Source organism: Cyprinodon variegatus, unplaced genomic scaffold (genome assembly GCF_000732505.1).
Source record: "Cyprinodon variegatus isolate N-32 unplaced genomic scaffold, C_variegatus-1.0 Scaffold345, whole genome shotgun sequence".
In the NCBI taxonomy this organism is placed as follows: Eukaryota; Metazoa; Chordata; class Actinopteri; order Cyprinodontiformes; family Cyprinodontidae; genus Cyprinodon; species Cyprinodon variegatus.
In genome coordinates, this window is record NW_015150798.1 from 507,134 (window position 1) to 519,002 (window position 11,869).

Sequence of the window (11,869 nt, forward strand, 5' to 3'; positions counted from 1 at the left end):
TCTCAAGACTTGAGACTTGACTTGGACTTGAGCTCTCAAGACTTGAGACTTGACTTGGACTTGGAAATGACTTGTGAACATGTCTGGTCTGTACACATCACTGCTTGTCCTATCTTTAATTTTTTGGATTTCGTAAAAGTTCATTGTCCTTTCAGGGGTTACACAGGTGTTATACAGGTTTTTGCCTGTTACCTTCAGTGGAATTGGGTGCATTTTTTTGTATTTTTATCTTCCTTCCTGCAGCTTTGAGCAGCTGTGCATTAACTTTGCCAATGAGAATCTGCAGCAGTTCTTTGTCCGTCACGTCTTCAAGCTGGAGCAGGAGGAATATAACCTGGAAAACATCAACTGGCAGCACATCGAGTTTACAGACAACCAGGATGCTCTTGACATGATCGCCATCAAACCTATGAACATCATATCGCTTATTGACGAGGAGAGCAAGTTTCCAAAGGTGAAGTAAGCGCAGTTAAACTTCGGTGTTTGAGCTTTGTTTGACTCTGAAGTAGAATCGTCAAAAATATTGATACTTTGAAAATGATCGAATCTCAAACACTGTGTCCAGATACTAATTCGTCATTGTTTCGATACTAAACAAGTGTTGTTAACTTATTTTTGCTAATGTTTATTTGACATTTGTGGACTATTTATTTATGTATTTATTAATGTAATATTTTGGCATTCTTAAAATATTGTCAGATTTTGTTGATTTCAATTACTTATTTTTTATTTATTTGAGCACTTAACTAACACTCGTGATTCTACTGAGAAAGTATGTTCCACGTTGAGAATTTAAAAGTAGGTTTTTTATATAATAAAAAAGTTTTAATGCTTTCAATTTTTTTTTTATCCCCATGGTATCAAAAATGGTAATGAGTGTCAAATATAACGATATCAAATTTGAAATTTTAGTAACCTGGCAACCCTAATCTGAAGAAATAATGAATTAGGTTTCGATTAACCTTTCTGGAGCCTATAAAAATAGTCTTCACTCTTTGGAATGCCCTCCCCCCTCCTATCCGTTCCGCAACTTCCCTGACACAGTTCCAAAAGCACCTTAAAACACACCTTTTCTCTCTTCCCTACCCTTCCTAACCCCCTCCCTGTCCCTACCCCCCTTACTTCACCTCTTGTAAAGCGACCTTGGGTGTCCTGAAAGGCGCTATATAAATCAAAGTTATTATTATTATTATTATTATTATTAAGATTGCTGCAAAAAAAAATCTCCACAAAATCTCCTCCAAATGTTTGTTACTCTTGAAATTAAGATTCATAATAAATTCCAAATTTGAGATATCAACATGCAGGCCCCATGCAGCTCACTGTCAGTGGAGGTTAGGTTTTAAATCTAGCCGTCAGTTCACCGCTCCTCCCTCTTCTTGTTTCAACCACAGGGGACAGACACCACGATGCTTAACAAGCTGAACTTCCAGCACAAACTCAACGCAAATTACATCCCACCAAAGAACAACTACGAGACTCAGTTTGGTATTCAGCATTTCGCTGGAGTGGTTTACTACGAAACAAGAGGTCAGAGTCAGACTCAGTTTTGTAAAAGCTTTTTGTTTTTTATTCTAAGTTGATGTTTTTAAAAAGTATTACTTTAGATTTGGTTTAATGATGTCATCCCCTTCTTTCTCTCAGGTAGTTTTTACTTTTTTTTTTCTCTGATTGTTATGGCTTCTATTTATATCTAGAGGGTGTCCATTATGGGTACTCTAGGGTGCTTTGCATGCTTTTTGTCCCCATCTCTCCTTGGTGCTGTGGTTTGGTTCTGTTTCCTAACCAACTGATTCTTGTAGATGTAAGAAAGTGCTGTTTCTCTCATTACAAAAATTATTAAACTTGGGAAAGGAATTTACTAGTGTTGTCTTCAACTCTAGAATTTTTTTGGTTTTTTTTTTTTTTCCATGTTCAGCAGCCATTTATAGCTCTCTTTACACTTTTTATCCAAACCAAAAAAAATTAAAAACAATCCACTGGACTTGGTTTCCAAGTTTGAAGACTTCTCGCTTGGAAACCAAGTCCAGTGGATTGTTTTAAATGTTTTTTTGAATGACTATAACCTGGATGACTGAGAATCTTAACCAGCATTTTTATCCGAATCTTTTTCTGCTATCAAGGAGTGAGGAATCCTGTTTATCGACCCCCTGAAGAACTGCTGCTAGTTTTGCTGCAGTTCTTCCTCAGAAGTTGTTGCCTCTTCCTGCTACATTACCCTAGGAATAGTTCACATCAGAACATCTTGTTTTGTGCAGAATCTAAGTTTGAGCTGTCATTTGAGGTTAGATTTTAGGTCACAAGAAGTTTAGAGGACACAAGAAGTAAAAGATAAATGCTATTTGGAATAAAGATATTTTTTAAATGTATCTTAAAAGAAATTCTGAAGTGCAGACATTCTAAAAGTAAAAAGAAAATGTTTTTTTTTTTATTATTACCCTGTCAGAAGTACAGAGCAAAAAAAAAAAACTCTGTATTTAACCCATGGTCCCCCTTGGGGAGCAGTGGCAGTGTGTGGCGCCCAGGAAGCAGCTTGGGTTTTCAGGGTGTTGCTCAGAGCCCCAGAGTGGCAGTCTGTGGGACTCAGAACCCCAGGATTCCTGAGCGCAACGCCCTAACCTCTAGGCCGCCACTCCCCAAAGCAGGCATTAGCATGAAGGGTCTTGCTTAAGGACTCTCAGTGGCCGCCCATTCCCCTGTTGTGCAGGGGAACACTGCACAACACCGTGTTCATCAGGTTCTACTTACTCAGATATTAGTAGTACAATTTAATGACAGGACAAAACCACAGTGCTAACTTTCAGACATAGATCAATCACTCAGATTAAAAGTGGTGTATAAGTGTCTTTAAACTGTTTGTGTTTTTACTGCAGGCTTCCTTGAGAAAAACAGAGATACTTTATATGGAGACATCATCCAGCTGGTTCACTCCTCTAAAAACAAGTTCATCAAACAGATCTTCCAGGCTGATGTTGCTATGGTAACAGACACATTATTAACCATTTATTTATCCTGGTATATCTGTTTGTAGACTTCCTAATTTATAACATAATTGTAATGAAATTTGATTCTCCAAGTGTTCATTTGTCAAATGTATAACCTTGTTTGGAAATGGGTGATCTATGGATTGGAACCTTTAAAGCTCTGTATATAACACCAAAAAACTGTTATTTTTAAGGTTTAAGCAATTTCCTATTTCTGCATGCCAGATTTTACCCCCTTGTTTCACCTGTTGAGTTTTTTTCTGTAACTCTACTGTCTCCTCTGTCTTCAATCATTCTATATGATGGGGTCTTGTGTGCAAACATGCCTGTGTGCTGCTTCTTGCCAGTTTCTGTGTGGTTATACGCCTGGTGCTACAATACTCACAAAGGTAACAATTCTTAAAGGAAATGCAAACAGTCTCCAAACATAAAGTCTAACTACTTTATAGTTTAACCTTTAAAGTAATAACTGATGTGAACTGAGTTCATCCATGGTTCTAACAAACCAGTACTCATTGTCCGTAATATTACCCCTAACCATTATTCTCCCACTTAATGTGTGATATTTCTTTCTTGCACCATTGCTCTTTCCTCTCTATTTGTTTTTCAGCTTTTCCATGAAAGCTGGAAGATGTTTTTAAATTGACTTATCTTCTTATTTTTGAGATTTTTTTTTTTTACAATCTATTGCTTAGAGAATTGTGAAGCTACATTATCTGCAAGAAGGGAGATTGTGCGTATTGTATTTAAGATAAAGAGAGTTTGTCACAGTTCAGGAAATTCATTGTGACCAACCCTGATTGTTTCTTTCTGCTGTCTAGCTTTATGTGCATGTGACTTTGTGCCTGTATGTGTTCAGGGGGCAGAGACCAGGAAACGCTCTCCTACTCTGAGCAGTCAGTTTAAAAGATCTCTGGAGCTGCTGATGAGAACTCTGAGCGTCTGTCAGCCTTTCTTCGTTCGTTGCATTAAACCCAATGAGTACAAGAAACCCATGGTGAGTTTATACTTCCTATTACTGCATCTCAGTGTTAGAGGCAGTCAGAGCTGCACTGTTAGGAGCACACTTATATCTAAACTGTTATAGGAGGATATATAAAAAAATAATAAGTTGATATTTTAAGACAAACACAAAAGGCAGCATAATGGATGCAAATAAATGATCCCTTAGACAGCAAGAAATGTTGGTAACAAGCTGAAATAACTATTTTATTCTGTTAAGCTACTCTAATGTAAGTTTAAAACTCACCATGTTTACATTTGCATTCCGTTGAATTCCCTTGTTTAATTGCATAAAACAAGAAGCCAAATTTAGCTTCTTCTTTTCAGATTTTTAAAACATCTTAATCTTTTCTTAAAGTTCGAGCAATTGGTTTTTTTTCTTCTTTTTAGCTTTTTGACAGGGAGCTCTGCGTGCGCCAGCTGAGGTACTCTGGTATGATGGAGACAATTCGGATTCGGCGTGCTGGATATCCAATCCGCTACACCTTTGTGGAGTTTGTAGACCGCTACAGGGTTCTCATGCCTGGAGTTAAACCTGCGTACAAACAGGTAAGAGTGATATTTGTGTTTATTAGTTAAGAAAATAGAAAAGATTGCTGTAAAAGAAAAAATAAGTCTTGCTGTTTTCTATTGGATTTTCCAGATAAAGTATCTGCCAGTTGTTCCTAATACTATTCTCTTTATTTACTGATCATCTTGCCTGAAAACAAAGATTACTTTACAATGTTATGGTTCTTGTGACCTTAAAAAGCCATTTTTGCTGCTTGTCAATGTTGGAAGTTTTAGAAGACAATTTTTTAAACATTTTAAAATCAATTATTCTGCAGCAAGAAGGATTCCTCTGCACTAGAAAATGTTTTAGGATGGTTTCAGTCTTTTTAGTATTATCTGTTACAGCTTCATCTGAGACTCTATTGAGCTTAGTTGCTAACATGCTTAATGTTAACATTGAGGGTGGAATATTAAAAAAAAAAGACTTAACATATATTGCTGGTAATGCAGGTTGGTTAATGCTAATGGTTTGTGCCAATCTTACTCAACATACTAGCAAAAAACAGCCAAACTAGGAGGAGTGCTTAGCTCTGGAATACAAACATATTCTAGAGATAAATTTCAGACACCAGCCGAGGCCTGGTCCAAATAAGTTCATCAACAGGACAATTATCCTTAAAAAGAATGCAACAATGGCTTAGTCAAAGTCCAAACAATTACCTTGAATACTGTGATATAATTAAATGTGTGCAAATGTTGTGCAGCTGAAACAGTAAGAAAACCCCAGAAAGATGTAAGAGGCTGATGAAGATGACTGCTGTAAGATGATTCAGCCTGCTATTAGATAGATATTACTCTGAGTTTTCACTCATTGCTTTATCTGTTTGTTTTGATAGATAATGGAAGTAAAGAGACTTTTTTTATAATCTGGTTAGATTTTAATAATTTTAGGACCTGCCTAAGGAAAGTTATTTTTAATTGTGTAACATTAAAGTTTAGAAATGAGTACTTCATTCCATGAATGTATATCTACATACATTTTTCATTGTGGTTTTTTTGCACAATGGCATTAAAGAAACTCTGATTCTTTAACACCTGTTTATATTCTCTATTTGAAAATTATTTTTTAAAAAAAAAGGTTATTTTTATGACGTTTAGAGATTGGAGTATGAAACATTACAGAGCGGGTGTTTTACTTTACTTCAAATGTTTAACTTTTGCTCTAGTTGCATTAGAGAAGAATGCTGGGCTGCAGGATCTTTTTATTTTGAACCAACTGCTATAACAGCATAAGTGTTAAAACTTTGCTCCAACAACAGCAAATCCTCTTTTTGGAGGTCCTTTGTGGGTCTTTTGGTGCTTCCTGATTTCAGGAACTATTCTATGTTTGAATCTGTATTTAATCTACTGGAATTATTCCCATAGATTACTTCTCTGTAACTCCTATATGTTTTCTTGTTTCTCCAGCCTCCCTTTGATGCCTTTCTAAATGTTTTTAACACCAGTCCTCTGATTCATCAGTGATTCTGGGATATTAACATGTCAGTTTTGTCCTGCATGTGGGACCCATCATGCCTACAATTGTTTGCTTAAAACTATTGTGCTTTAAAAAAAATGACATAGGAAGTTTTAATGAATGGATTAAGGTATTATTGATGGACATGTAGCTCTCAGAAACCACTGACCTCTTCCTCTCTCTCTCACTCCTTAGGAGGACCTGAGAGGAACCTGCCAGAGGATCGCTGAAGCTGTGCTCGGCAGAGACGATGACTGGCAGATGGGAAAAACCAAGATCTTCCTCAAGGTACCCTTCCATTAAAGTGAAGGTTTTAAGCATTTAAGGGACAAAATGATAATTAATAAAAGTGGCAAAACGTCCAGTACAATGTAGAACCATTTATTTTTTTTTTGTAGTACTAGGCAATCAAACAAAGCTGTTCATCTGAGCTGTGAAGCTCAGCTGTAATAGTTTCCAGTTCCGTGTCCAGCGACAGGAAAGACCGTGTCTCTTGTTTCCTGCTTTCTGTGTTTGTTTTTTTATCTCTAAACTTTATCTGGTTTTGTAACAAATGTATAAAAGTGTCTTCCGCTCAATGAGAGCAGATGTGGTCATAACACCAGAGGTCAGTGGTAAGGCATGTCCGTTAACTCGTCACCCCGCAGCCATTTTCTTCCCCCCTGAGGTCAAATGAAAACATCAGCTGGGTGTTGGTTCAGGCGGGACACAACTGTCCTGTTCACTGGCCTCTGTAAAGCTTTCCACTTCTCAATGTGGTGTTTTCTTTTAGTTTTGATTGTTTAAATCAGTTTAGGAAACATCTGTACAAAAGGTGAGGCCCTCTAAAAATATTTATTATCCTTAGATTATGGTTTCTTTTTAAACTTAAATTTTTAGAATCTATTTCAGTATCTATAAGTATGTTAGTTTTACTGTAACTTCCAAGATAAAAATAAAAGTAAAGTGCTATACAGAAGAAAAACAAGAATATTATTAGTCAAGCCATATAATATGTATCTTGTGTGTTCATAATCATATGTTCATAATCAGCTGTTAAAGGATGAGTTTTGGTGGACCCCTCAGATTAAAGGGCAGGGAGGTCACCTTTATGTATCAGAATAGTATGTACCTTAAAGGTATTGTGGAGGATTTTTTAAAAGACCCGCCCTCTCCTTCTGAAAAAAAAAAAAAATTAGTGTGCAAGAGCATGCACGAGCCCATTTCTCCTCAAGCACGCCCTGTTTTAAATGTGCTGTTCTCATTATTCATACAAGCTTTGTACACATACAGCGGAGACTATATAGTGAACTTTATAGCAAATTCAGTTAACTGACCATTCGGAAGATGATCACTGCTTTTTACTCCCCGTTGGTCACGTAACTCCTCACCGTGCCGTGCCTGCGCCATCTTTGTCACTGGTCACCGCTGTCAGGTAGAGAATGGATGGATCTTTAATTTTGTTTAGTAATACATTTTGATGTCACAGTTTACAGCTGCTTCTTTGTTTGGTGTTTTACTGAGGGAAATTGGTTTTGGATTCATTTTCAGTTTCACTTCTATTGTACATAAATGTCCTGCTTGTTTGGTCATTCACAGTTTTTATGTCAAGTAATTAGAGACGTTTGCAGACTTTAAATTATTTTGCTTTGTTCAGAGTTATGATAATAAGAGTGGTGATAAACGGTTGATGTTTTTATTTTCTGCAGACTAAGTTTATTGTTAAGCTTAAAAAAATGTGATGTTTAGGTGGAAGTAAAAGCCTCAAAAGTTTTCTCACTGTGTTGAACTGAATCCATTGCCCTCAATAACTTCGAATGCCCAAGTGTCAGACTTTGATGTCGAGCTGGACAGGAAGTTCACAGGAAGGAGAAAGCGCAGTTGTTCAGGAGGGAAGTAATATCGCTTGTTCCTGAGGATTCATGCCTGTTGGGCCTGATGGTAGTTTGACAGATTCTTGGAGGAGACGCGTCAGCTTTAAAGTCGAACCCTCATCTGTCTGTTTGGTCAAAGTTTTCCTTTAAAGATATATGATTCTGTTTCCTGACATTGTTTTCATGCTTGGATGTCTTGAATTGTTGCTCACACAGCATGTTAGCTCAAAGACTGAAGCCAATGTGCCAGAAAGGAGAAACAGGACTAAAAAAAACATGTTTTCTTCTTCTGCTGTTGGATTAGGATCATCATGACATGCTGCTGGAGATCGAAAGAGATAAGGCCATCACAGACAAGGTCATCCTCATTCAGAAGGTGGTGCGAGGTTTTAAGGACAGGTATGCCCCTGAGAGCCCGTTCTGACCCCATTCCTGTTAAACAAATTCACTGAACTTTCGGGAAAACTGTCATCTGAATACCATATAGTTTTGGAGACAACTTGTAAATTAAAGAAGATTCTTTATTATTAAAGTTTTATATTTATTTATTGATTAGATCTAATTTCCTGAGGATGAGGAAGTCAGCTGTATTGATCCAGAAGACATGGAGAGGCTATCTCTGTAGGAGGAACTATGGAGCTGTAAGGAGATGTTGAACATGCACCATCATCCAATAACACACAGATGCATAAAACAGATATAGAGGAGCATAAACCTGCAATACCAAAGTCATCTAGCTCTGTATAAATCTGTCTACCTTTCTTTGCTTTATCCTGACAGATGCGAGCAGGCTTTTCTCGCCTCCAGGCTCTAGTTCGTTCAAGGAAGTTGTGTGCATCATACCATGTGGCCCGTCAGCGAATTACAGGCTTTCAGGGTCGCTGCCGAGGATACTTGGTGCGTCGGGCATTCAGGCACCGGCTGTGGGCTGTCATCACCATCCAGGCCTACACCAGAGGCATGATCGCTCGCAGGCTCTACAAGAGGCTAAAAAGCGAGGTAAACACAAAGGGTCATCAAAGCTCAGCACTGATATACCCTACTTTTTACTTTATTTAAAGCGAAGAATATGAAACATTAGTTTATCCTGGAAAAGATCTGGTTAAGGAAATTTAAAGGAAAAGGTGGAAGCAGATCAGTAATTGTGACAAAGGATGATAAAACGGAGCTGCCAGGGAGAAGAAAAAAGACAAAGAGCAGAGCTTTCAAGGAGGTAGTTGAAGGAGGAGATGAACGATGTGACGGTAGAGATAGATTGAGACAGAGGCAGATCATGGCTGACACCTAAGGAAAGGACTGTATTTTTGTCTTGTTAAATATGATCATCTGACTTCAGTAAGTCAAGGAATGCATTGATCTGGGCCTGTTTGTTTGTTTGTTTGTTTTTGTGTTTTGTTTTGTTTGGGTTTTTTTTTACCGTTAACAGCTCATTATGTTTTTTTTCAGTAACTTATCTTTTTCATCACTTTCCATCAATCAGTACCGCAGGAGGCTGGAGGCTGAGAAGATGCGTCTGGCTGAAGAAACAAAACTGAGGAACCAGATGTCTGCAAAACGAGCCAAAGCTGAAGCTGAACGCAAACATCAGGTCTCTTTAAATCACCCCCAGAGAAAATGTTTAATGTGTTTTTATGCTTGGGGATTTTCTTTTATTTCATTTATCATTTTTATGTGCTCTAAAGGAATAAAAATAGTTTAAAAAGTTTGTTTTTGTTTGTAAGCATAAAGAGTTTAAACAATATTAATGCAGTTAAACTGGCTGGAAAATTGGGTCAGGTAACTTCTTTTCTTTACACTGCTGACATAAAATTAAAGGTAGTGGATGTTGAGGTTAAAAAGTCTGCAATGGCGCCACATGCCTTTGTGCTCTGTCTTATAGTATTTTACTAGTTTCTCAGTATTTCTTATGGTTACTTTTTGTTCATAAAAATACTCTCTCATCCAGGAGAGACTTGCCCAGCTGGCTAAAGAGGATGCTGAGCGGGAGAAGAAGGAGAAGGAGGAGGCTCGGAAAAAGAAAGAGATGGTGGAGCAGATGGAGAAGGCCCGGATGGAGCCTGTCAATGACTCGGACATGGTGGACAAGATGTTCGGCTTCCTGGGGACGACAAACTCTTTACCAGGCCAGGAAGGACAGGCTCCTGCTGGATTTGAGGTAAGCTGATCAAAGGCTAAGCTAAGATAAAAAACAGTTTGAAAATTTGGTTTAATTTATACTAAAAAAAAAAGAGCCTCATGGACAGTTTATAGACAGCTTTGCAGTTATTTCTTCATAGTTATTTAGATGTAAAGCATTTGGATCAATGCAGAAAAAAAAGGTGACATCTAAGGTAGAAAATTATTATAATAATTTGCATCTTTAAAATCTCACATTGAAATATTAACTTTTGAAAGAAAATAAATTAATATCTGAGATCAGAAACATTTCTGTAGAAATGTTTGACAAATGGGAGCTTATTTTAGTAACCAGGCTTAGTTATTCTATATTTGTTTATGCTAAAAGAAAAACACCCAATCAGTTAATATTAATTTGCAATTAAAAGCTGACATTAGATTTATTGTTTCATGATTTTACTGCTCAGCGATAAAGCAATTCATTTTTAGCCAAGTTTTACTTTGTCAGGGATTGATGGCCTGTCTACTGTGTAGGACTTGGAGCACTCTCACCATGAGCTGATTGAAGAGGACCTGGACGAGGCTCTTCCTCTCCCTGAAGATGATGAAGAGGAGGATTTATCAGAGTACAAGTTTGCCAAATACGCGGCAACCTACTTCCAGGGCAGTACTACACACACTTATGTTCGAAGGCCTCTGAAACAGCCACTGCTGTTCCACGACGACGAGGGAGATCAGCTGGTGAGTTGCTTCACATTTCTTACTCCTAACAGAAGGTTTGCGTGAATGTTAATTTTTAAAAGATAAGCAAATCAAATTCTTAAAGAAAGAGCATTTTCCTATTCTAACCTGATTAAAGAAAACTTTTTTATCATTGTCCCATATAAGGCTGCCCTGGCAGTCTGGATTACAGTACTGAGGTTCATGGGAGATCTGCCGGAGCCCAAGTACCACACAGCGATCAGCGACGGAAGCGAGAAGATCCCCGTCATGACCAAAATCTATGAGACTCTGGGAAAGAAAACCCACAAGAGGGAGCTGCAGGTGCTGCAAGGGGAAGGGGAGGTGAGGAGGTTATATGAGAGAGGAGAGGGGGGGTCAACAGATCAAATTCAGAATAGGTTTAGTTTTGATCAAACGGAATTTAAAAATCTTCCCACTTCAACCAAACATATTATTTTATTAAAGTAAGAAGGCAAAATCTACCTAACAAATAATTTATTTTCACTACATTTTTTAAATGATTAACAAAAGGTTTAGACACAATGCTGAACCACATTTGAACCGCATTAATCTCAAACAATGAATCAATGGGATACAAACCGTAAATTATTCTCTGTTATTCATGTGTTTTTCATTGGTCTGTGCGTCTAAAGATCAATCAAAAGCCTCACTTTGTGGCAGTGATTTTCTTTTTTAGGACCAGATGTAGGAGAACACATGCCCATAAGTAGCCAAGTTTCCTCAGTGGAAACAGGTTCCTGTGTCCAAAGGAGCATGTTGTCAAGAGGTTGCATTTCTTTGCTAGTTCTTGATGATGAGTGGCTGGTTAGCAAGTTTAGATTAACCACATAGCTATGAGCAGAACTGATGCCTCTGTTATAGAGAAAAACTAGGAGGAACCACAGGTGCTGGGTTAATTTCTCATGATGCTGGGATTCCTCAACACCAGAGGATTTCAGAGGCATCTGGCTGACAGGTCATCTATGAGTCATGCCATTCCAGCCCTGTGGGACATCTATTGATCTGCTAATAAATGCCAGTTTACTCAGAATGTCTGTTGTGCTGGATGATATCATCTCACTTAATATAATATTGCTGATATATATATATTAGTGCTGTCAATCGATTAAATTTTTTTAATCGCGATTAATCGCATCAATGCCTGAGTTAACTCGCGATTAATC

At 37.7% G+C, this 11,869-nt stretch overlaps 1 protein-coding gene across 1 annotated transcript in view; it reads left to right on the forward strand.

The window, feature by feature from the left end:
* Positions 1-11,869, forward strand: part of myo7a (myosin VIIA) — a 72,846-nt gene that overhangs the window by 38,121 nt on the left and 22,856 nt on the right. Inside the window, exons 15-27 of the mRNA XM_015385689.1 lie at positions 244-454; positions 1,395-1,530; positions 2,874-2,980; positions 3,844-3,981; positions 4,377-4,535; positions 6,190-6,282; positions 8,152-8,246; positions 8,404-8,488; positions 8,628-8,846; positions 9,328-9,435; positions 9,793-10,002; positions 10,497-10,703; positions 10,851-11,027. Coding sequence (XP_015241175.1) covers positions 244-454; positions 1,395-1,530; positions 2,874-2,980; positions 3,844-3,981; positions 4,377-4,535; positions 6,190-6,282; positions 8,152-8,246; positions 8,404-8,488; positions 8,628-8,846; positions 9,328-9,435; positions 9,793-10,002; positions 10,497-10,703; positions 10,851-11,027 — 1,945 coding nt within the window. The remainder of the gene's footprint in view (positions 1-243; positions 455-1,394; positions 1,531-2,873; positions 2,981-3,843; positions 3,982-4,376; positions 4,536-6,189; positions 6,283-8,151; positions 8,247-8,403; positions 8,489-8,627; positions 8,847-9,327; positions 9,436-9,792; positions 10,003-10,496; positions 10,704-10,850; positions 11,028-11,869) is intronic.